Source organism: Miniopterus schreibersii (genome assembly GCF_964146895.1).
Source record: "Miniopterus schreibersii genome assembly, chromosome: 8".
Lineage (NCBI taxonomy): Eukaryota > Metazoa > Chordata > Mammalia > Chiroptera > Miniopteridae > Miniopterus > Miniopterus schreibersii.
In genome coordinates, this window is record NC_138109.1 from 1,758,204 (window position 1) to 1,780,461 (window position 22,258).

The 22,258-nt window shown below is 58.8% G+C and overlaps 3 protein-coding genes across 8 annotated transcripts in view; 1 reads left to right on the plus strand and 2 right to left on the minus strand.

Moving 5' to 3' along the window:
* The window catches only part of CEP104 (centrosomal protein 104), a 30,042-nt gene extending 26,809 nt beyond the window's left edge, over window positions 1-3,233 (minus strand). For 2 of the 3 annotated variants that reach the window (XM_081143971.1, XM_081143972.1), the window contains exons 1-2: window positions 2,381-2,543; window positions 970-1,095 (exon numbers count right to left, since the gene is read on the minus strand). In XM_081143971.1, the coding sequence (XP_081000097.1) occupies window positions 970-1,095; window positions 2,381-2,454 (200 nt within the window). In that variant the 5' untranslated portion in view covers window positions 2,455-2,543. Of the gene's footprint in view, window positions 1-969; window positions 1,096-2,380; window positions 2,544-3,100 lie in introns of those variants that run through there. The other variant, XM_081143973.1, reaches the window with a different exon arrangement.
* A 277-nt stretch (window positions 3,234-3,510) lies between these two features.
* DFFB (DNA fragmentation factor subunit beta) lies at window positions 3,511-11,580 on the plus strand. 3 transcript variants are annotated; one of them, XR_013999322.1, is made up of 8 exons: window positions 3,520-3,736; window positions 5,369-5,495; window positions 6,396-6,584; window positions 7,427-7,506; window positions 7,767-7,937; window positions 8,711-8,811; window positions 9,272-9,456; window positions 9,634-9,725. XR_013999322.1 is itself a non-coding variant. In XM_081144223.1 (7 exons), the coding sequence occupies exons 1-7, from the start codon at window positions 3,617-3,619 to the stop codon at window positions 10,593-10,595; spliced, it is 1,023 nt and encodes a 340-aa protein (XP_081000349.1). In that variant the 5' UTR covers window positions 3,511-3,616; the 3' UTR covers window positions 10,596-11,580. The 3 variants fall into 3 exon arrangements, 2 of the variants coding, with proteins under 2 accessions (XP_081000349.1, XP_081000350.1); XM_081144223.1 differs by lacking the exons at window positions 9,272-9,456; window positions 9,634-9,725 and adding an exon at window positions 10,361-11,580 and having other exon boundaries at window positions 3,511-3,736; XM_081144224.1 differs by having other exon boundaries at window positions 9,272-9,725.
* An 860-nt stretch (window positions 11,581-12,440) lies between these two features.
* On the minus strand, window positions 12,441-18,631 carry LOC308560315 (UPF0688 protein C1orf174). 2 transcript variants are annotated; one of them, XM_081144225.1, is made up of 4 exons: window positions 18,020-18,631; window positions 14,652-14,762; window positions 13,415-13,903; window positions 12,441-12,961 (listed from the first exon to the last, which is right to left on the minus strand). In XM_081144225.1, the coding sequence occupies exons 1-4, from the start codon at window positions 18,032-18,034 to the stop codon at window positions 12,857-12,859; spliced, it is 720 nt and encodes a 239-aa protein (XP_081000351.1). In that variant the 5' UTR covers window positions 18,035-18,631; the 3' UTR covers window positions 12,441-12,856. The 2 variants fall into 2 exon arrangements, with proteins under 2 accessions (XP_081000351.1, XP_081000352.1); XM_081144226.1 differs by having other exon boundaries at window positions 14,661-14,762; window positions 18,020-18,609.
* Window positions 18,632-22,258: the final 3,627 nt, after the last annotated feature.

The following is a 22,258-nucleotide window of genomic DNA, read 5'->3' on the forward strand; positions in this document are numbered from 1 at the left end:
CTCATCAGCCATAAAGGGGCTATTGTGTCCCCATCTGTCCTACTCTTGTTCCATTTCTCAGTTGTTCCAGAGCACGGGGCAGGAACGGGAGCCAGGTTTGTTGGGTTCCCTCAAAAACGCCAAAAGGAAAATATATTTTCATTTTAAATGGGATCTACGTTCAATTTGTCAGCAGTAAAAGTGAATGAAGTTGAGTCACAGGTGTACGACGGAATACGACTGATACATGTTACATGTGCGTGAGTTGGGAGTAAACAGGGCCTTCTACTAAGACTGGACAAGTCCTGGGAGCAGGGACACTGAGGGGGTGGCAGGGCCGGTGACAGCAGCCGCAGGGGCCTGACCGATGCTGACAGCGCACGGGGCCTGACCAGACACTCAGGCTACTCAACAGCCACGACTCTACCTCTGCTGAACAATGAAGACCTCTCAGGAAAAGACTCCAATGTTCAGGAAAATACTAACTAGTATCACACTACTCAAGCAATGAACACTTTTATAAAGGTGTAGAAATATTCGGGACACATCTGAAGGCTTTCTTGGTTAAAGCTTGGTGTTCTATGAAAGTGGTCAGGCGCAAAACCTTACTCCAGGAGCACAGCCTCGAAACTAAGAAGCCTGCACCCCCAAACCTCGGCACAGAACTCAGGCGACGGCGTGCGCCCCGGTGGCGTGAGCCCTGGCGGCAGGCGTGAAACACTTCAATACCTGGGGGGGGGCACTGTCTTCCTTCTCTTTTCCGTTTGCACGTTTCTTAAGCGAGCATGGGGTTAATGTTATTAGGGGGAAAAGGTTCCAACAAATTTTCTTGAAAAACAAGCAGAAGGAAGAAAACGCATCCGGTACACCAGGCAGCGACCGACAGCCCTGCGGCTCTGAAGTCTGAGTTAGGTCAAAATGAGACGAAAGGAGCCCACCTGCGCCTCGAGCCCGTGCCGCCCCCAGCCCGAGGCCCCTCGCGCAGCCCACCTTGGTGACCTCCACCCGCTGATGGTCGGGGCGTGGATCATTAGTTCTCGGGCGCTGAAGCCGTCTTCGTGCCCAGACGAGCTGACCACGACGAATCCGATCTTGTGGGGCATTCTGTGCACGGGGCTGTTGACAGGAGCAGGAAGCACTTTAATAACGTGTTATAATAGTGTTGTCTCACTGAAACTGCTGGTTCAAGCCTTGCTGAGGCACAAAGTAATTCACAATGTGTTCAAAACGTTTCCATTACTTTGAAAGGGCCTGGTTTTTTGTTAAGCAATTTTTATAGGAGCCTCTAATTCTACTTCAGGTATCATTCAATTCGGCTTTTCCCAAATACATGTCCAAAAAGTCTGACAAGTGTCGTGGGTTGAACTGTATTCCCCCCCGCAAAAGTCAAAGTCCCCTGTGCACGTGCTCTTATTTAGAAATAGGGTGTCTGTAGATGTAATGAAAGTTGAAATGAGGTCATGCTGGAGTGGGGTGGCCCTGCTCTGAAATGACAGGTGTCCTTATAAGAAGAGATAGACACACAGACAGAGAGAAGGCCATGGGACAAGGTGTCCACAATCCAAGGAGCACCAGCGATTGCCAGAAAGCACTGGAAGGTGGAAGAGCCAGGGAAGACCCTCCCCAGAGACTTTAGAGGGACCTCGGCCCTGCCCACACTTTGATTTCGGACTTCTAGTCTCCAGAATAAATTGTTTTAAGTCACCCAGTTTGTAGTTCTTTGTTATGGCAAAAATAACGTTTTGGGGTAAGATATAAATACAAAGTTTTTGATGTTTTTTTAAAAAATCTATTAAGAAACTACCAGTATGTCTGTACGTTTTACAAAAATAAGGGGGGAAGGGGGCTTTATAATCAACAGCACAATAACTGCTAAAGGAAAGTGTATGATCAGAGACGGGGGAGAACTACAGACAAACAGCAGGTACAGAGGCCGACACGCGGCGCCTGGGCGGGTGACTGCCTCCTAGGAGACATTTACGTACATACGGGTTGGGTGCCTTTTTTATGTCATGATTTATTAATGAACAGGGTCGCCCAGCTTATAAGCCATGCAGGCAGGATGTGTCCTCAGCTGTCAGGCAGTCGGGTTCTAAGACCTGCCGCTGAGGTGCTAAGACTTAAAAAGCAGGACCTTGTAAACCCACATGGAGGATGTGCCCAGGATACCACGCTGCCTCAATACATCTTAAACAAGGCACTGGCACTCAGGAGCCGGAGGGGAGACACCCGGGCACAGGAGAGGCAACCTCGCTTGGGTCTCTGAAAAGGACTCCCTTTGGTCACCCCCTCCCACCTCGTACCCTGGGGTCCCCCCTCGGGTAAACCTTCAAGGGTTACATGAGATATTGGGGTGTGGCTGAAGGATGCTACTATTAGGATGCTCTGTAAAAATAGTTACATTTTGAGACGGTGGGACGCCCACCGCCCTAGTGCAGGACGACGGTCACCCGGAGCCAGCGCCACACGGCACATGTCCCCAAGGCTCCCTCGCTCCTGGGGCTGGGCCCTCCGGGAAAGGGTGGCGGGGGTTCCTTCCCTCACGTCAGCCTTTCATGTGCATCAGGGCTACTGACGTCTCTACGTGAGATGGAAACATTGTAGCAAGCTCCGAACCTGTTGCTACAAGACCGGGAGAGAAAACTTGTTTCCACTTTTCAAGAAACCGTAAATGTTACACAACCAAGTGGTCTTTGGTCCAGGGATCGGAGGCGCTGAGAGCCCCTCGGGGAAAGTGGGGGACCGAGGCGGCGGAATGACTAGGGAAGGAGCGGGAGGCGAACGGAGCCTGCCCGGGGCACAGCCGCGCCCCGACTCGGTGCAGCCAGGCCGCGGTTCCGGGCCCGCGACAGCCGCCCGTCCCGCACCGCGAGGCCGCGACACCAGGACGCAGAGTCCCACGTTCAACCGAGGAACCGCGCGCAGGGGCCCGCAGGGGCCCGCAGGGGCGCGCAGGGGAGCTCAGGGGCCGGGACACCGCGCGCGGCAGCGCCACCCCGGGCCCGCGCCCGCCCCGCCAGCAGTGGGCGCCCTGCACCCGGCCCGGCCCGCCCGCCGCACCCCGGCCCGGCAGCCCGAGTCGGCGCCCGGCCCCGCGCCCGGCCCCCCGCCGGCCCGGTACCTGTCAGGACGGAAGGCCGCCGGCCCTCGGAGCCTGCACGCCCCCTGGGCCCTCCGCGCCTCCGGCTGCGCTCAGGCAGCGCTCAGGCAGCGCCGCGCCCCTCGCCCCGGGCCCGCCCGCACTCCCGAGTCACCGCGGCCGTGGCGGCGGAGGAGCAGCCCCGGCCGCCTTCGCTGAGCGCCGGGGCTGCGGCCGCCGCTGTCATGACAACCAGACCCGGCCGGCCGGGCCTTCCCGACTGCGCGCCTGCGCGACCCCGCCCCGTTGCACTGCGGCTGCGCAAAAGACCGGACCGCGTCTCAGCTTTCCCAGGCCTTCTGGGTAACGGAGTTTCCCGGGGTCTGGCACATGCGCACAGGCAGGGCGGCCACGCCCCCTTCCCGGGCCTTCTGGGAAGTGTAGTTTCCCGGGGCGGCGCGGGCGGAAGTCCACCTGGAGGCGCCCAGCAGCCCCGGTGCAGACGCGCCCGAGCAGCCGGCCGGGCTGGTGCTGCCTGCGGGCCCCGAGGCCCCGAGGATGTCTGTGCCCCGGAGGCCCAAGGCGTTCAAGCTGCGGGCATTGCACAGCCAGCGGAAGTTTGGGGTAGCGGGGAGGAGCTGCCAGGAGGTGCTGCGGAAGGGGTGCCTGCACTTCCAGGTGCGGCGGGGCGGGGTGTCCGGGGTCACGGGGTCGGGTTCCTGCCCTTCCAGGTGCGGCGGGGGGCGGGGGTCAGATGCCTGCCCTTCCAGGTGCGGCGCGGGGCGGAGGTCAGGGGCCTGCCCTTCCAGGTGCTGCGGGGCGGGGATCGAGGTGTCAAGGGTCATGGGGTGGGGTGCCAGCCCTTTCGGGGGCGGTGCGACGGGGGTTCGGGGCCTCCACCTGCTGGTCCCCCGCGGGCGCCCAGAGGCCCTGGATGGGATGGGACAGTCTGTCACTTGTCACCGTCAGTACTGGCGGAGCCCAGTGTGTCCCAAGCCCTGACAGGTGCCCCGTGAGGCGGGGACTGTCCACATGTGTCCTGAGGCTGAGGCCAAGAACCGAGCAGGACCTGGGTGGACACGGGGGCGCACCATCTGGGCTCCCCACGTGGGCTGTCACTAGGTCCAGGACAAAACCCCATGAATCAGGGGGAACGCGTTCATTTCAGGGACACGAGCCTGTTAGCAGAGCCTCGGAGGGCACACGAGGTGCTGCAGAGTGGATGGGATTGGGGCCCTCGGAACTTGGGGGTGCCCGGTGCTCCCCGAGTCTCAGCTCCTGCTCAGGTGCTGACCGGCTTGGGAGGAACTTGGGAGAATCGGAGGTGCTGCTGTCCAGGGTTCATGTGTGTGGGAGACGGTGATGGGGCCCCAGGGTAAAACCATCTTGTCACCATTAGTCCCTTGAGACCCGGAGTCAGGAACTCGCTCCTCAGCAGAGCAGAGCGCAGGGGGCTTGTGGAGGGGACAGGACCACACCTTCCCGCTCCTGACCAGAAGGGGCACCGCCGCTCTGGCTTGATTCAGGGACCCTGCCTCCAGTGCATCTCTGCTAACTCCCTGCGAGTTAGGACACAGCCACTGGCCTCTCTGGGACTCAGTTTCCCCTTGTGTAAAAGGGCGAGGCTGGGCTCCGAGGCCTCTGAGGGCCCTGGGGCACGAACGCAGTCGTTCATTCGGCCACCATTCTGACTCCCACTGAATTTGTTTCCGTGGCTGGGCCTGGACCAGCACTGGGGTGTATACACGTGAGGCAGGGCTGGGGCAGGAGTCATCCTAAAAACTCATAAAACTGACCTGTGTGGAGCAACAGGGAGCCAAATCTCTGCTAACGAGCGGTGCTGCGTGCTGGCTACACGTCTGGACAGAGGCCACGCGTCATTTTCAGGGTGATGTTCTCCCAAACTAATCAGCGCCCGGGAAACGAGGGCTCCGAGCCAGTGGGTCCTGACCCTGTCAGGTGGTGCATTTACTGGTTCAGTGGCAGCAGGCGTGCGTCATTTTTGGAAACAGGTTTGGATATTAAGGACCCTCAAGCAGCAGTTAGAAAGGGTCTGTGTGGTGCATCCTGCAGAGCGGTGACCACTGTGTGTACCTTTACGTGACTCGTGCTTTGTAACAGCCTGCGGCAGGTGCCCTTGTTCGGACACGCTGATCCCCTAGACGCACGCTGTAGTGCCGACGCCGTGTGGAGCGTGATTCTTTAAAACCTTTCTGAGAGCTGCACGTGGAAAGAGCTCACACTGCTATGATGAGGTGGGCCCGCCCGAGCCCCATAAATAAGCGTCCTGCCCTCTCTCCGCTCCCCCAGGTGCCCGTGGCCGGCTCCCGCCTGTGCCTCTATGAAGACGGCACGGAGCTGACTGCAGATTACTTCCCGAGCGTCCCCGACAACTCGGAGCTCCTGCTGCTCACCGAGGGCCAGGCCTGGCAGGGCTGTAAGTGGTGGGGCCCTTGGAGAGTGGCGGGGAGGCTGGCAGGGCCCTGGGGTGCTGAGGGAAAGGGGGGGGATGGTAGCACAGCTCTGTGAATAACTAAAATCCACTGAGCTGTACACTGTATATGGGAGAATTGGCAGGGCGTGGAAATTAAATCTCAATACAATTGTTAAAGAACAAAAAAAAGCCAAGAAACCAGCCGGCGGTGGCTGGTGGCTGCCGGCTGCCCCGGGCCACGTGCCCACGGCTGCTGGCTGTGCTGTTTGCTATTTCAGCCGTCCTGACGGTCGCGCTGTGCCTTCATGTTGTGTCGTAATTCGTATTTACCCGAGGGCTAAAGACACTGACTTCTATAATTGATTTTTAGAGAGAGGATTAGAGAAACGTTGATGAGAAACATGGATTGGCTGCCTCCTGCTCGCCCCCTACTGGGGATCCAGCCTGCGACCTGGGCATGTGCCCTGACCTGGAATCGGACCAGTGACCTCTTGGTTCCTCGGTTGACGCTCAACTGCTGAGCCACACCGCTGGGTTGACCCTCTTTTCTTGTGATCCTTTGGCACCTGTATACAGTCACATGCCACTTACCACGGTCGCTGTCTCATTTGCTTACGAAGAGGAAGGGTCTTTTGTTGGAGCCAGAATTTTAAATTTTGGTGAAGGCCAATTTTTCCATGACTTCCTTTTACGGGTCTGCTTTTGGGGTGAACTCTGAGAGGTTTTCACCCAGCTATAGGTCCCGAAGATGTTCCCCTCTGTCAGCTGAGGTTGGCAGCTTCCCGGGTGAGGAGGGTAGATGTGGGGAGCCCTTTCTCACGGCAGCCGGAGGCCGGCAGCCTGTGTCTCCCAGGTGGTGCCCGAGGACTAATGGCTTTTCTGTGTGTCCCCCTCTGGTGGCAGATGTGAGTGACATCAGCCGCTTCCTCAGCGTGTTCCACAAACCGCACGTGGGCATCATCCAGGCCGCCCGGCAGCTGCTCTCTGACGAGCAGGCCCCGCTGCGGCAGAGGCTCCTGGCCGACCTCCTCAACACCATCAGCGAGAACATCACGGCCGAGACTAGGGCCGAGGACCCGCCCTGGTTCGAAGGTGCCTCTGGAGTCGGGGCCTGGTGGGAGGGCGCCCCAGAGCCAGACACCCCAGGCAAGGCCAGACTCTATTTCAGTTCCCAAATGGGCTCCCCAAAGTAGGGGCCCCGCAGACCAGGGGCTTGCCTCGCTTCTCTGCTCATGGTGGGCTGGACTCCAAGCAGCCCAGGACTGTGGTGAAGCACTGGTTACACACACCTCACCCTCCTAACGTTGCCAAGGGCACAGCTCAGGGTCAGGCACATTCCCATTGCAGTGCAGCCGTCACCACTGTCAGCTCTAGAATGTTCCATCTTCCCAAACAGAACCTCTGTCCCCATTAAACACTAACTGCCTCCCTCCCCCAGACCCTGGCCCCCACCCTTTGCTTTCTCTCGATGGGCCTGACTCCTCCAGGGGCCTCACAGAAGTGGAACCATAGTGTTTGTCCTTCTGTGTCTGGCTGATTTCACTGAGCCTGACGTCCTCAAGGTCCCTCCATGCTTAGTAGGTCTGAATAATATTCCCCTGTGTAGGTGGCCCACGTCCATGGGCTCCTGGGTGGCCTCCACCTTTTGGATTGGCCTGTGAAGCCAGTCGGAGGTGACCCTGAGAGACTGCAGCTGTCTTGAAAAGGTGGCACCAGGCGGGAGCCCCTGGGTGGCGCCTGAGACCCCCCTGGGGGACCGAAGAGTCCCTGAGATGGGCAGTAACCAGGGATGGTGTGCCCGGCCCGGCAGAATATTTCTCAGATGAAGCCCCGCCCCACACCTGCACCCCATGGACTGCAGGGCCCCTCCGCCTCCCGGCCCCCCGACCCAGGACAACATGGGCTGCAGGGCCTTCTCTGGCTTCGTCCTGCAGGTCTAGAGTCCCGGTTTAGGGACAAGTCCAGCTACCTGAGATTCAGCTGCGAGAGCAGGATCCGGAGCTACCTGAGAGAGGTAGGCATGATGGGCGGGCGGTGGCTGCTCCCCGCCTGCCCTCTTCCTCGGTCTCTTCCTGGGCAGCAGCAGCCAGTGCTGGGGAGTCGGGGCCGGGTGTCCGGAGCTTGGGTTTGTTGCTTGGCCACCTGTTACCAAAGCTCCATCTGCAGAGAAGCTTCCAGGGTGGGACAGCCAGGGCCTGAACTCGGGCTCCTGAGGGTCATGACCTCACGTGGGCTGGGAGCACCGGCCCTCACGATGTCCTTGGTGTCCTCCAGGCGAGCTCGCACTCCTCCATGGTGGGTGCGCAGGCTCGGGAGGCGTACGTGTGCATCTTGGATGCCATGGGCCAGAAGCTCAGGGCTGCGCGATACAACGGCAGCTACTTCGACAGGGGCGCGAAGGCCGGCGGCCGGCTCTGCACGCCCGAAGGCTGGTTCTCCTGCCAGGTGAGCTGCGTGTCCTCTGCCCTGGGGCTAGCTACCCAGGTGGGTGCTGAGCCTGTCCTCCGGTGGAGGTGGAGAGGATGCTGCCTGGGGCTCTGGGGTCAGTTCCCACTCACTGCGAGGGGAGGGCGGCCAGCAGGCCTTGGACCCTGGGGCTGTTGAAAGGCTGCTGCGCCCGCCCGCCCGGAGCTTTGTCTGAGTCTTCGTGGCCTGAGAACCGGCATGTCTGACAGGTTTCTGGGTGGCATTCCTGCTGGCTGGGCACCTCCCGCTGACATGGGTGAAGTCACCCGCGCAGAGCCCTTGCCTGGGCATCAGGGGCCACGACGCTCCTTTCAGTGGGCTGGTCCCAGAAGGGACACCAGGAGTTTCTGGACAGCAAGCATTGTCTCCTGGGTCCTGGGTCAGCTTTCGTGTGGCAGGGTGCTCAGGGACACCAGGGTTCATGGCTGCTGTGACGTTTCGGGCAGTAGTTAAGTCCAGCTCCCTGGTAAGTGGTGTCAGCTGGAGGTGGCTCCTCGCAGACGACTGAGTGAGTCACTGAGCACCACTGGGGCAGGGCCATGAGGCTGGGGGTCAGAGCTGGTGACCTTTGTCAGGACAGGTAGGGCTCTTTCCCACTACCTGCCCGGCCTTCACTGCCGTGGTATGTCAGGTGTGGTCCAGCCTCGAGTGCTGCTGTAACCTGGGGCTGCGGCGAGCTCCCGGCCCTGCTAAGCTGACCCCAGGCCCGCAGGTGAGAGGCTCACTTCTGCGCACTTTTCCTCTCTGCCCAGGGCCCTTTCGACATGGCCAGCTGTGCGTCCAAACACTCCATCAACCCCTACGGGAGCAGGGAGAGCCGTGTCCTCTTCAGCACCTGGAACCTGGACCACGTGTGAGTCCACAGTCAGGGGGCCTGTCTCAGCACCACGCCCAGGCCCGCCCCGTGCGCCCCCGGCTCGCCTGCGGGCTCACGCTTCACGTGCTGAGCTCACGGGTCCTGGACCCAGAGGCGCACCTGGCGTCCGCGTGGACAGGGCTGCCGGCTGGCTGTGCGCTGTGCTCCTGCTGCGGACCGTGTGGCCGCGTGTCTGTCATTCAGCACGGGGCTGTCAGGAGCTGCCCAGGTCCCGTCCGCATCCCTGTGACCTTGCCTGTCCCCCTCTCGCCTGCCTGCCCTGTTCCGTGCACGGGGTCTGTACTCAGCAGGCCTGCCTCCCAAGGCTGCAGAAGGAGTCGTCTTCCTCGGGCCTGGCCTCTCGGGGGCCCAGTAAGCGGCCAGCACAGGGTACCTCGCGGTGAGCGCGTCCTGCCTCGACCGGGATGAGCAAGTCTCGTTTCTATATCCGTACCAGTTCAGCCTACACAGGGCAGAAACGGCACGTTTTTGATGTTCCGAGACATGTTCCTCGCGCCTGCTTCATGACGACAGATCTCCAAGGGCCCCTGAAACTGCCAGCTCACTTTCGGAACCAGCTGTCTTGAAAGTACTCCCTGTCCCTGGGAACCGCTGTGCTGGTTCAGATCCTGACCTTTGCAGGTGCCGTTGGGAGTGGGGGGGCCTCGGGCCACCTCACCCGTGCGTTCTGTGCCCGTGCCCTGTGCCCCGTGCCCCGGCTCGTCTGCAGCAGTGCCCCTGCAGGGTGGCTCTCTGCCCTTGTTTCTGCTGGGCGCCCGGGCTCAGTGGTCCTGAAACAACTGAATTTCTCGCTTGTAGGCCCCCTGCCACGTGTCCACCCAGTTCGCAGGCTTGTGGGGTTAGTGGCCTTCGCACTGTGTGTGCAGAGCAGCGTGGTAACTGCTTGAAGCGGACACAGGCATGCACACGGATGAGTCTGAGGTCAGGACCAGGACAGACATCAGACAGAGGAGGGAAACGAGGTGCCGTGGTCGTCAGAGGTGACTTTAGCTTTGTCAGGTTCTACTTGAAAACATGTTCAGTATGATCACATCATTTTTTTTGGTGAATCTACACATACACAAAGCGTGGAAGCAAGTGAGCCAGGTTGGTGGCGACTGCAATGGACTAAGGTCAACTCCCATTTTTTTCTGTGTACTTTTCAGTGTTTAAAAAAAATAGGCACCATCCAGTTTCAGAGAGACACAAACAAAGTTGCCCACATCAGGCCTTGTCCAGCAGGCAAGGCCGCGCTCGGTGATGTGCTGGGTCCAGTCTGTGCAAGAATGTCCCCGAGTGCCCGTCCCGTGCCAGCGCCTGAGCCGTTCTCCTGCCGTCACCACCCAGCTCCTGGGACGTGGCTGAGGGTGGTTTCTTTTGAAATCTTAAGTTTTCTGCTTGTCTTTTCCTGTAAGCAGCCACACGCTGGTCTACGTTTTAGCTGCACCTGAGCAGAAACTGCACGCTAACCGTGTCTATGGTTTGACAGGCCTATAGCGTGGGGGGGTGGCACTGGGAAATGACCATCTGTCACCTCACTTTGCAGAATAGAGAAGAAACGCACGGTCATCCCCACCCTGGTGGAGGCAGTCGAGGGGCAGGCCGGGAGACAGGTGAACTGGGAGTACTTCTACGGCCTGCTCTTTACCTCCGAGAACCTCAAGCTGGTGCACGTCGCCTGCCACAAGAAGACGACCCACAGGCTCAGCTGTGACCCACGCAGGGTGTATCGGTCCCAGGCGAGGCCCAGGAGGCAGCGGGCTGCTCGCAAGCGCCCGTGACCTGGCACACGGTCCCCACGCCGCACCAGGTCTGGTGACGCGCAGGATCTTAACAGGTGCTCTGTTTTAACCCACTGCAATAGCTTCTGAACAAAACTTCTACAAAGCCTCCCTACAGCTTTCTGATCTCAGCACATTCCCGAGTCTGTTTCCTGGGCCCTAGAGCCTGGGGCGAGGACGTTTGATGCACCGGTGGATGTCGGGACCTGGTGTCAGGTTGGCGGGGTCAGGGACCCGTGCCCTCGGATTTCGCCTGCTCTCTGTGCTTGGGTGGCACAGTCCCTATGCTACCCAGCCTCATGGCCAAAGCTGGACTCCCCGCCTGAGGGACAGTTTTCCTGCCAACCCTGCTGGGCCTCCACTCCCCAGCCTCCTCTAGATGCTGCCAAATGCCCGAGTCGTGACCCTCTTGGGGTGAAATGTCCACACTCCTTTGTAAGGAGCCCACAAGGATGTTCACTGCTGTGCCGTGTGTAATGGCACAAGGGGGCCCTCCCCTGGCTTGTCAGGAGGGGGTGGCTACCCTGGCACCTTGTTCAACCAATGAAATTGGCCCAACCCTGCAGCGTGCAACCTGCTGTTTATAAAAGGCCACTAGCATGTCACACAGCACATCTGTGAACAGCAGTGATCCTGGGACAGGGTGGGTGTGACGATTACAGGGGACTTTCTAAATCACGCGTTTTACGGTACAGCTGGCCCTGTATCTGGGCTTCCTGTCGCGGCCTGGAACCTCGGACGCGGAAGGCCGACTGCACGCACTGTCCTTCACCATTTTATATCGGGGACCTGAGCATTTCTGGGTTTCGGCATTGGGGGGGGTGTCCTGGGGTCAGTCTCCCTTGGGTACCGAGCAACACTTGAAGTTTTTGAAATGAGCATTTATTTCATAATTTTTTTAAATGTATTTTTTACATTTTAACACTTGAATTTTCACATGTACTGTAGTCAGGAAGAGCAATAAAGTTTTTCATACAGACGCATCAAGAAAGTTTGCACTCATTGTCCTCATGTCCATCTTTTTCAGTAAGGGATCAGTGACTTTTTTTAAACTGATCCCAAATAGTACCTCTCCCCACAGTGTTTACAGGAATACCTTGGACTGAGCCAGTTGCGTGTGGAGGGTCGGGTCGGGCAGTGCGGGCAGGGACCTGCAGCCTCCGCCCAGGCCCCGCGCGGAGCGGCCGGCCGGCCTCCACAGAGACATGTTACTGGTTTGTCGTAAAAGGTTAGACTGGGCTCAATGGAAGAGATGCACAGGGCAAGGTAGGCGGCATCGGGCCTGGAGCTTTGTGCCCTGTCTGGCTCCTCAGGCTCCCCCCCTTTTCCACGTGCTCACTAACCCGGAAGGAAGATTTCCAAAAAGAACAAGGCCCTGTGCTGTCCTCCGAGGTTTTACTGGGGCTTCACAGCGTCTGGACTGGCTAAGTCCTTGGCCATTGGCCATGGATGCAACCTACAGCCCTGCCCCTCTCCCGAGGTCCAGGCGTGGGACTGGGTGTCCAATCTAACCGCGAGGCTGGTTCTGGCAACCAGCCCCACCCCGGGGTCCCAGTCACCTCATTAACAGGACACTCCACACTTAGGGAACTCCAGGGGTTCGCACAGCTGTGAGCGGGAAACCAGGGTGATCTTATAAACCACAAGATAGCACCTCCCACTTGCGTCCCAGGCCCACCCCTCACACAGGAGGAGGGTCTTCCCTCAGGTGGGCAGCCTGGGGCTCGCCTCGGGCTGCGACCGGGTGTTTGGGTGCAGAGGCTGCCCTGGCAGGAGGTAGGGCGGGATTTGCTCCCAAACATTTTAGGAAGGAGTCCAGTTTTAGGGACATAAGACCTCTTAAAAGTATTTTCAAAACATTTTATTTTTCCCCATATGTATCTTGCAAAATTTCCGAGGTACCCTGTGGCTTCATCCACAGAAACAGTTAAGAACTGCCACGGATCAATCACAAGTGTCAAATTCTGACAACGGAACCATGTGCAGTTATCAAAACTAAACAGCTGGGTGGAGTTTCCTCTAGAAACATGTTTACCCCGGGCCTCGGCTGCGTGGAGCCACCCTCCTGTCTGTGCAGACGGAAGACAAGACCCCTCCTGCCAGCAGCAACGGCTTCGCCCCCGAGGACGGCCCGGGCCATGGGGTAGCCTCCCCACAGGAAGTTCGGTTAAGGTCACGTCCTCTTGAGGATGCATTTTATTAAGCCCCGTAACTTGCTAAGCCGTCAGGTGCAGTAAACACGGGAGCCGTGTGCGTCGCTCCTACGTGTCTGCCTCTTCCTCCTCGTCGTCTTTGGCTCTGAAATGCATCTTCCTGAACTCGCGCCTGCTCACCGAAGGGCACGAAGAGGACGCTGGAGGGAGGTCCTGGGGGAGAACAGGCCACCGTTAGTCGGAGCCCTCTGCCACAGCTTGGTGCCCGTCTGCAGACCGCGGGGGACCGAGTCGCAGCCCCGCGCTCCACATGAGGACAAGTCCACATGGAGGGAAAGAGGGAGATGAACAAGCCCGGCAGGTGTGGGCCGGCTACTCACAAACCAGACACGACGCCAGGGACCCTGCAGGGAAGTCGGGAGGTGCACAGCCCACAGCCACCTACGTGGAGGGCCCGCGGGGGGACAGGGCCCAGCAGCCACACTCATGGTGCAGGAGTCTGAGCGGGGCGAGGGTGGGGGCGGGCGCAGTGAGGAACCATCTGTCACCTGGCTGAACTCATGACTGCGCACCTGCTGTTGCGCTGCGGTAGTTTCCACGAGCAGCCACCGGGAGAGCAGTCTGCGGAGGAATCCCTGGGGAGGGGAGAGGGCGCCGCAGACATACCTGCATGAACTCCACGTTGCCGAAGAAGCGGCTCACGGGCATTGGCTGGTTGCTGTCGTCATCCAGGAAGACACTGCTGTCCATCTGCAGCAGCGGCGGCCGGACCTGCTCCATCTCCAGCGTGGACCCGCCCCCCGCGGTGGAGCCACTGTCTGACTCTCCTCCGGGAAGGGCTCCAGATAGGCCATCTTCAGTCCTCACGGAGCAAGCGCCACTCACGATGCGGCCGTGACCGAAGGGAAGGCCTGTGGTCTCCCGTGGAGCAGAAGGGCTGGCTTCCCCTCCCTGGGGTGGGAGCGGGGGCACCCGGCTGTCCTCAGCCACCTCCAGGGGCTCATCCCTACACGGGGCCTGCAGGGGCGCTCCGGGCAGGGCAGCACTCTCACTCTTAGGGACCAGCTTCCGTAATTCTGATTTCACAAGCTGACCTTTGTCACACTTGAACTTCTTGGAAGTTCTCTTGTCCGTGGCTTTGTGTGATGGGGGGGTCTGTGGAGGAAAAATGTCAGGGTCACGCAGCGGATGGCAACCAACAGTCCCACCCGAGGCTCATGTCCCTCACATCTTAAACCCTGGAGATGAAGCCCAGCTCCTACATTTGGGTCAGGGTTGGGGCACTGCCTGCCACCCAAGGGACAACTGATAAAACCCTAGACGACCCCCAACCCTGTTTCCACAACAGCCGTTTTCTCCGGGCTATGCATTTCCGGAGGCAAACTCAGGCATGCGTTGACGGGTTACAGACTCCGTTTCCGTTCATTTCTGCAGAACGTGAGTGCTCGGCAAACGCTCACATGACACAAGCTGGCTTGAGCAAGCCGCACACCGGGAGCAAGACTGCTGGCTGCCACTGTCAAACCGAGTCGCAGCCTCAACAAGGCGGGAGAACCCACAGCAACTCTGGGTGAGGGCTGCTCAGCAGCCACAGCTGCACACACGGAACAGGGACACGGGTCCCCTCCCTAGCCCACTCTGCCTTTCTCTCGAAGCCCTTAGGGATGGACAGGAGGGCACTAGGCCACCATCCCTCAAAAGGCTGCACTGAAGGTGACGGGGCCTGGGACTCGTACCCACTGGCGGACAGATGCTCTGAGAGCAGAGCCCTGGATCTGAAGGCACTCACAGCACTGTCACCTGCTGCTCTGGTTCCCACGACAGCACAGCACACCTTGGAATGAGCGCCGTGCAGACACGGACCCCCAAGTCCAGGCCCCGGAGTCTCCAGTCAGAGGCTCACCTGACATACCGTCCTGGTGGACAGGGCGATCCCGACTCCTTGCGCAGAGGTCGACCTGGCCGAGCAGTTCCGGGCTCTCAGGCGCGCTGAAGACCGAACTCCCCCTGCGAGCTGGGCGGAGGCAAGGCTGTCAGACGCTGCGCTCCCGAAACATGGGCAGAGGGGGGATTCCCAACCTGGCAGAGAACCTCAAGTTCTCTCCCCCCATTTTATCTCCTTTACGGAGGACACCTGCAGCCTGAGTGGGAACTGAAAGGACTCTGGGTTTAGGGTGCAAGACCTCTTTCCCCACTGTCTTGGAAACTTGGGGTGATTTGTCCCCCATCACATATGTTTCTAGGAACCTCCCTTTGTAAGTTAATCTTTCTGAATGAGCAGCGCACAGCCTTCCTCAGAAGGTCTCAAACTCCCATGTGGTGGACAAGTTCTGGGTAAACAAGCCCCACCAACCCCATAACTCTTTCCGTCAAATTACGGTAGAATTGGTTCTAATTTTATTAGTTTAAAGCAACTAATGCCTGCCTGATAAACCTTAACAGTAAGAAACTGGTCCCCCTCCATTTTACTTTGAATGCTAAAAAAAGTCCTAATAACAAGTAAGTTAATTAAAATGATAAAACTTAAAATAGTTTCATTTAGGAACAGTCTGAGGTTTTGTACACGCCTCACTCAGCCTCCCTGACGTTAAACAACACGGCCCACGGGTCAGGATGAGCAACAAGCCTTGGATGCCACTGCTAACTGAGCTGCAGACTTGTTGGAGTTCAGCTTTTCCTGCGACTCCTCCTTCTGTTCCAAAGTGGATGCCATAGACACTTAGGAGATGCTGGCATTAAGTGATAAAGAGAAGGGGAAATCAAGGGACACTGAGGGTGACAGGCTTGAAAGCTGTCCTCATGACATGCTCTGGAACTGGGAATCCACAAGGGGACAGGTGAAAGGCCACACGCTCAGAAGAGACAAAAAAGGAAAGAATCTAGTTTAGGAATTGCTAGTGGCATCTCATCCATCCCTACAGGGCTCCTGGAGGGGCGGCTCACCAGGCTGCAACCATTGCCCCTCCTCTGAGCTCAGCTCCTTGAGCAGGGGTGTCACTGTCACTGTCCCAGCTACACAGAGCCCTGGCTCAGAGATCTTGCCTGGGGGAGGGACAGCATCCAAACAGAGAGCTCTCAGTCTCTTCCCAAAGGAACTGACTCTGCAGCAACTGTGAAGTGTCAGTGGAGGCCGAGAGGAAAGGCAGCTGGGGTATTGCAGGCAGCTCCTCGCAGGACCAGGGAGCAACACTATGGAAGAGCCCTCCTGGGACCAGAACAACTATCAGACACTGACCTTAGAAACTATTCCCTGGAAGAAGCCAGAATGGGACTGGATTAGTTTGTGGAGCCATTTATGCCCCAGGCCAGAGCTGAAAACAATTGAGCAATCAGCTAGCAATAGAGGAGTTTACCAGCCTAGTGTGGTCAGAGAGAGGAAGGGAGCCCTCTTAGAAGCGCTGTCATCCCAGGGTGACCGGGCATGCCCAGTGCTGCCCTGTGGGAGGAGAAACAGACTCTAATAGAATAATCCGCTAAGCCACTAAACAAATAAACAGCATACTAACAACAATAAGCTGGGAGATCAGTACCCAGAGCTGTTACAATATGTTGTCTAAAATGTGCAGTTTCAACAAAAAATTATGCAGCATGCAAGGAAACAAGAAAGCAGGCCCATAAACTGGAATAAAAACAGATAGCACTGCCTGTGAGTGACCAGATCTTGAATATGTCAGAAAAAAGACTTTAAAGTAGCCATTATAAACATGTGAAAACGAGGTAAGAGCCTGGCCGGGCGTGGCTCTGCGGCTGAGCATCAACCTAGGATCTAGGAGATCATGGTATGATTCCTGGTCAGGGCACATGCCTGGGTTGTGTGCTCGATCCCCTGTCAGGGTTGTGTAGGAGGCAGCTGATCAATTAGGACTCTCTCATCATTGATGTTTCTCTCTCTCTCCCCCTCTCCCTGAAATCAATAAAGATTACATATATGTATATATAAAGGGGTCAGAAAAACCATGATTAAAGAAGAAAGATTTGGTAATGTTGCACCAAATAGGAAATATCAATAAAAGATAAAAATTATAATAATGAACCAAATGGAAGTTCTGTAGTTGAAAAACATGACTAAAATAAACTATTCACTAGAGGGGCTCAACAGTAGACATGAATTGGCAGAATAAGAATAAGTGAACTTGCAGACAGACTGACAGATACCCAACCCTGAGAACAGAGAGAAAAAAGAATGAAGGAAAGGAAGAGAGTCTTAGAGAAACGTTGGGCATCACTAATGGGAGGGCCAGGAGGAAAGGGCACAGAGGAACAGAGAGAGTCAGAGAGATTGTGGCCAGCAGCTCCCCAAATTTACTACAGACCACCACTGACACACCCAGAAACCTAGAAGGACTGAATTCCAAGTAGGGTGAGCGTGAAGAGACCCACAGACACGTCGACACATCAATGCACAGATGCTGAAAGTCAAAGACAAGGAGAAAAATGGAGAAAGCAGCTGGAGGAAAATGACTTCCTACAAGGGAAGCCCCCCAACCAGCAGAAACCGTGCCGGCCACACACACCGCAGCGGGTATATTCCAATATATTCAAAGTTCTCAAAGGGAAAAAAACCTGTCCATCGAGAGTCCTAACGCCCAGCAAAGCTGCCCTTCAATCCTCACCCCCTCTGGGGTGGGCTCCACATCACCCCGTTCTCTGCACATGAGGTAGCTGGGGCCAAGCTGAGATCCCCGGGGCAACAGGGAAATATGAACCCCGAGCTTGGCAGCACCAGAAAAGCCTGGGGTCCAGACCGGTTCTGGAGAGGAAGCCCCCATCCCCATTCTGGGATGTAGCCTGAGAGCCCCCTTCCTGGGAGCATGGCCCGGAGCACCCCAGCTTCCTTGAGGCGTGGCTGAGAGCCCCATTCCCGGGAAAGGGGTCTGCAGTCCCCACCTCCAGCCTGCCTTCCAGGGCGAGGCCAGAAAGCGAGGCTCCCTGGGGCGTGGTCCGGAAGCACACCGTCCGGAGGCGTGGTCTGGGAGCCCCTCCCCCTGGGGCGTGGTCCGGAAGCGCGCTGCCAGGAGGCGTGGTCTGGGAGCCCCTCCCCCTGGGGCGTGGTCCGGAAGCCCGCTGCCCGGAGGCGTGACCTGAGTCTCGTCCCCGGGGGCGTGGTCTTGGGAGCCCGCGCCAGGGGTCGTGGCTCGAGCTTACGGAGGATTCGGCCCAGGCCGAGGTCGCCCCCTGGCCCGAGGCGTCCCCCCTCGACTCCCCAGGCAACCGGCGGCCGGAGCCCCCGCCTCGGCCAGCGCAGCTCCCGCCCGGCCCCGGCGCCCTCACCTTCCGGCTCCTCATGAGTGTGAGAGGCGCACTGCCGCCCCCAGCACCGCCGCCGAGCCCCCTCGCACCGGCCTAACGCTTTACAGCTCCGCTGCGACCCGCCGGCCTTCGGCGCGCGCTGTGGCGTCTGACGTCACCAGAGGGCTGGCCAATCACAGCCCGGAATCCTCAGACATGTGACCCAACCAAGTCGGCGCAGGCCGCGCCCGGCCCGGACGGCCATGTTTGTGAGGGGCACTTCGGCGGCTGCGGCCGCCATGTTTGTGAGGGGCACCTCCCGCGGGGACCCTGGGTCCCGCGGCTGGAGGAGGGCGGGCAGTGACCCCGGCGGCCGCTCAGGCCCCTGCGTCCTGAGCGCCGCCGCCCTGCGAGGTTCGGCATCGCCTGCTGGTGAGACTTGGGCAGGGGCGGGCTCAGCACCCCCCGCGGCTGGCAGGCGAGGTTCCGGGGCGGCGGGGTGTCGCCGGGGCCTGGCGCAGGACCCCGGCGTGGCTGCGGAGTGAGCCCAGCCCAGGCCCCTGCCTGTGCCTCTGGGGGCGGGAAACGGCTGCAGCTGCCACCCCGTGTCGCTGGCCAGCGTCCCTCCTGCTGTTGGCCCGAAACTGAAAGGCCGGGCGCAGGGGCGGGGACCAGCGAGCGGACCGCGCTCCGAGGAGCGACCGCGGCCGGGGCGTTTATGAGACAGGCCGGGGACAGGGCCCCCTGCAGGACGGAGGCCGCTCTGCAGGCGCCGACGAGCCGGCGCTGCCCCCGTTCTAACGGGGGGTCCTGGTACCTGCTTTCCCGGCCCCTCTGCAGACGGCTCTGTGCCCCTGAGCTCAGGCCCAGCCCGCCGGTGGATATGCCCCTGAGCTCAGGCCCAGCCCGCCGGTGCATTTGCCCCTGAGCTCAGGCCCAGCCCGCTGGTGCATTTGCCCTGAGCTCACACCCAGTCCAGTGGTGCATTTGCCCCTGAGCTCAGGCCCAGCCCGCTGGTGGATATGCCCCTGAGCTCAGGCCCAGCCCGCTGGTGCATTTGCCCCTGAGCTCAGGCCCAGCCCGCTGGTGCATTTGCCCCTGAGCTCAGGCCCAGCCCGCTGGTGCATTTGCCCCTGAGCTCAGGCCCAGCCCGCTGGTGCATTTGCCCTGAGCTCAGGCCCAGCCTGCCGGTGGGTTTGCCCGGTTTTTAACACCACAGAGGTTGGAGGCATAAGGTGTGCGAGGCAGGTTTCCCGTTTTTAGGGAGGCTCCACTTATTTTTATTTTTACAGGAGGGGGCCTAACCCCTTCACCCCACACCACCTCACCCCTCCTCTCCCTCCCTGAGAACAGGTCATGGGGGTCCCCCTTTCCACAGCCCTGGGCAGAGCACTGGCTGTTGTCAGCCCAGGGGCCAGGCCACTTCTTAGTGTTTGGGACTTTTCCAAGGTGCTCTCCAGCCTGGCCCTTTAACACCCCAGGCCCCCAGCTCCTGGGCCCTGGGACAAACCTCAGGAAAGGACGCAGAGCCCTTACAAGCTGAAGGACACCCCCCTCCCCTCCCTGTGACCGCAGACGGCTGGCTGCTGCTCCAGGAACCAGCCAGGACGTGCTTCGCAAGTAAATGAGCGTGGGGCTTCCTTTTTTTTTTTTTTTAATGACTTTTTTTTTTTTTTACAGGTGAGAACATTTAAATCAGGCAGTTTTGTCAGAAGCATTAGGTTTTCCGGTTAGAGCTGTAAAGGTTGGAAAGTGAACTGTGTCGTGCCACGGCCCCGTGTACCGCCCGAGGGTCCCTCTGCGCACTGTTCCGTAGCGGAGGCGTGATTCATACTCTCTCCTGAAACCATTAATGTTCTCTGCTCCCGAGGAATGACTCCCTCAAAGCCTCGAAGTACAGCTGCCTCTTTTTAGTGCAGAAAAAGTGAGGGCGCTTGAGGATCCGCCAGCCCCCCTGCTCTGCAGAGAACCTTCAGTTAGACGGCACGTGGGCTCACTCTGCGCAGTGAATGAGGGCCCACGCGGTTGTCATGCATACACACACATGCACACGTGTGCACACACGCACATGCACAGGCATGCACACACAGTCACCCACCTGGCGGTGGCGCCCTTTTCCCTCCCCAGGCCGGTGTTTCCTCCTGTGTTATTTCCCACTGTAGACACGGAAGGGAGGGGACCAGCGTGGACTGGCAGGGATTCCATTTGAAAAGGGACCAGCTGTTATGAAGAAAACGAAGCAGCACCGTGTTAAACACCTCCTGGTCCCGTCCTCGCTGACACTGCTCTCCTGACCAGTAATCAGCTGGGCTCAGTGCTTTTATTTCAGAGGCCTTCAGAGCTCAGAGTTCTCATGAACCAGGCGTTGGTGGCCAGCGGACAGTTGTGGGCTCTGCGGTTGTTTATGGTCAGTGTCCATGGACAGAAACACGGCTCCGCTTAAGTCTGAGTTTAGCATCCCAAAGGGGCTCCTGGTCTCTGTTCACAAATTTGCTCTGCCTCCCACTCACCCCCCTTCCCACCCCAGGCATGTGAGTGGTCTTTCCAGGTGGTCAGGGCCATCGTGTTTTGGTTAATTCTCATGGGAGGATATTTTTTTCCATTGATTTTTAGAGAGAGTGGAAGGCAGGGAGGAAGGGAGGGGAGAGAGAGAGAAACATTGATGTGAGAGAGATGTCAATTGGTTGCTTCCCATACTCACCCTGCCGGGGGCTGGGGATCGAGCCTGCAACCCAGGTATGCTCCCTTGACTGGGAATCGAACCTGTGACCCTTCAGTGTGCAGGTTGACACTCCACCACTGAGCCACACTGGCCAGGGCCCCAGGGCCATCTTTGACCCCCCCCCCGCCACTGCCTCCCTCCATTCCTGCTGACTCCAGACTGCACAGTGTCACAGCTTCCTCCCCCTGCCAGTGGTGCCCGTGGCACCGGGTGTTCACATCAGTGGCGTCCTGGCTCCCTGCCAACGCTCCTCAGGGCCTCCCCACCAGCTCCAGGATCAAGACCAGCGGTTGCAATATGACCCTGAAGGCCCAGCACGGTGCCTGGCACATACCAGGCGCTCTGGGTGCTCGCTGAGTGACAGAGACGGCCCTGCGAGGTTGCCCGTCCCTCTGTGCCGGCGCCCTCTCAGCCCCTCGTGGCCGCAGAGCTCCTTCCCAGCTTGCGTGCGGTTCCCTCTGCCGGGATACCCCCTTCCCCCAGCCCCATTGTGCCTGGCGAGTCCATTCTCCAGGCCTCAGCCCAGGGGGAACTAACCGTCCCAGGGCGGGGTGGGGGGCCTGTAACCCCCGTTCATGGCTGGTCGGAAAGTTCTATCTTTTCCCTGATTTCTGTTGAATCCCCTGGAACTAGCTAATGCCTTTTGTCGTTACCTGATTACAGAGGCAAAGGTTTTATAGAACATTCTCGCAGGATGAAAGGAGGCACCCTGCCTCCGTCTCAGCGAGGGACAGATCTTCCCTGGAAAAACTTGTTAATTTACTAAGTTTGTTTTTATCCTGTGGCTGCGGGGATGTAGTCTCCCCCGGACAGGCACGCAGATAACGGAGCTTTAATGTTTGCGCTGCTCGGGAGCGCGGCCGGAGGTGGCCCGGGGCCGCCCTACGCGGTGGGTTGCGAAACAACTGCTGTCTCACCCCATGAGAACCGTCCCCAGGCTGCGGGGCTCAGCCCCCTCCCTCCCGGGCCCACGGCACCCAAGCCAGGCTCCTCTCTGGCTGGACCCAGTGACCCGGCCACTTGTCCAGACCCGAGGCCGGCCTCGCCTGCCTGGTGAGGAATTAACGATCTGTGCCCCCGAAGAGGCTCTTCCTGTGGCTCACCTGCCACCAGGAGTGTTCAGGTGTCTCAAGGCCAGTGAATTTCTGATGGTTCCAGGCACGGCCGCCCCGGGTCCGGCAGAGCGCTCCTTCCAAACGTGACACTTTCAGTTTGAGGTGCTCAGTGGGGTTTTCTCAAGCAATTGCCTTTTTTTTTAAATAGTAGCCATTAAAAAAAATACATTTCAGAGAGAGAAGGGAGGATGAGAGAGAGAGAGAAACATCGATGATGAAAGAGACACATCGATCGGCTGCCTCCTGCACGCCCCCCACTGAGGGTCGAGCCCGAAACCCGGGCCTGTGCCCTGACCGGGAATCAAACCACGACCTCCCGGCTCGTAGGTCGATGCTCAACCGCTGAGCCACACTGGCCGGGCCCAAGCAATTGCTTTTTAAACGTCGCTGCCGGGATGCTCAGCGGTGGGTGCCTTCGACTCGGAAGCAGCGGGGCCGCTCTGA

What these genes read in the sequence shown, in the direction of transcription:
- DFFB (XM_081144223.1), top strand. Translation starts at nt 3,617, where the DNA reads ATGTCTGTGCCCCGGAGGCCCAAGGCGTTCAAGCTGCGGGCATTGCAC. An exon ending in GGACCCGCCCTGGTTCGAAG is followed by an intron (nt 6,585 to 7,426) that starts GTGCCTCTGGAG and finishes TTCGTCCTGCAG; the next exon opens with GTCTAGAGTCCCGGTTTAGG. An exon ending in TCCGGAGCTACCTGAGAGAG is followed by an intron (nt 7,507 to 7,766) that starts GTAGGCATGATG and finishes GGTGTCCTCCAG; the next exon opens with GCGAGCTCGCACTCCTCCAT.
- LOC308560315 (XM_081144225.1), bottom strand. An exon ending in CCACCAGGACGGTATGTCAG is followed by an intron (nt 13,904 to 14,651) that starts GTGAGCCTCTGA and finishes TTTCCTCCACAG; the next exon opens with ACCCCCCCATCACACAAAGC. An exon ending in GCAACGTGGAGTTCATGCAG is followed by an intron (nt 12,962 to 13,414) that starts GTATGTCTGCGG and finishes GTTCTCCCCCAG; the next exon opens with GACCTCCCTCCAGCGTCCTC.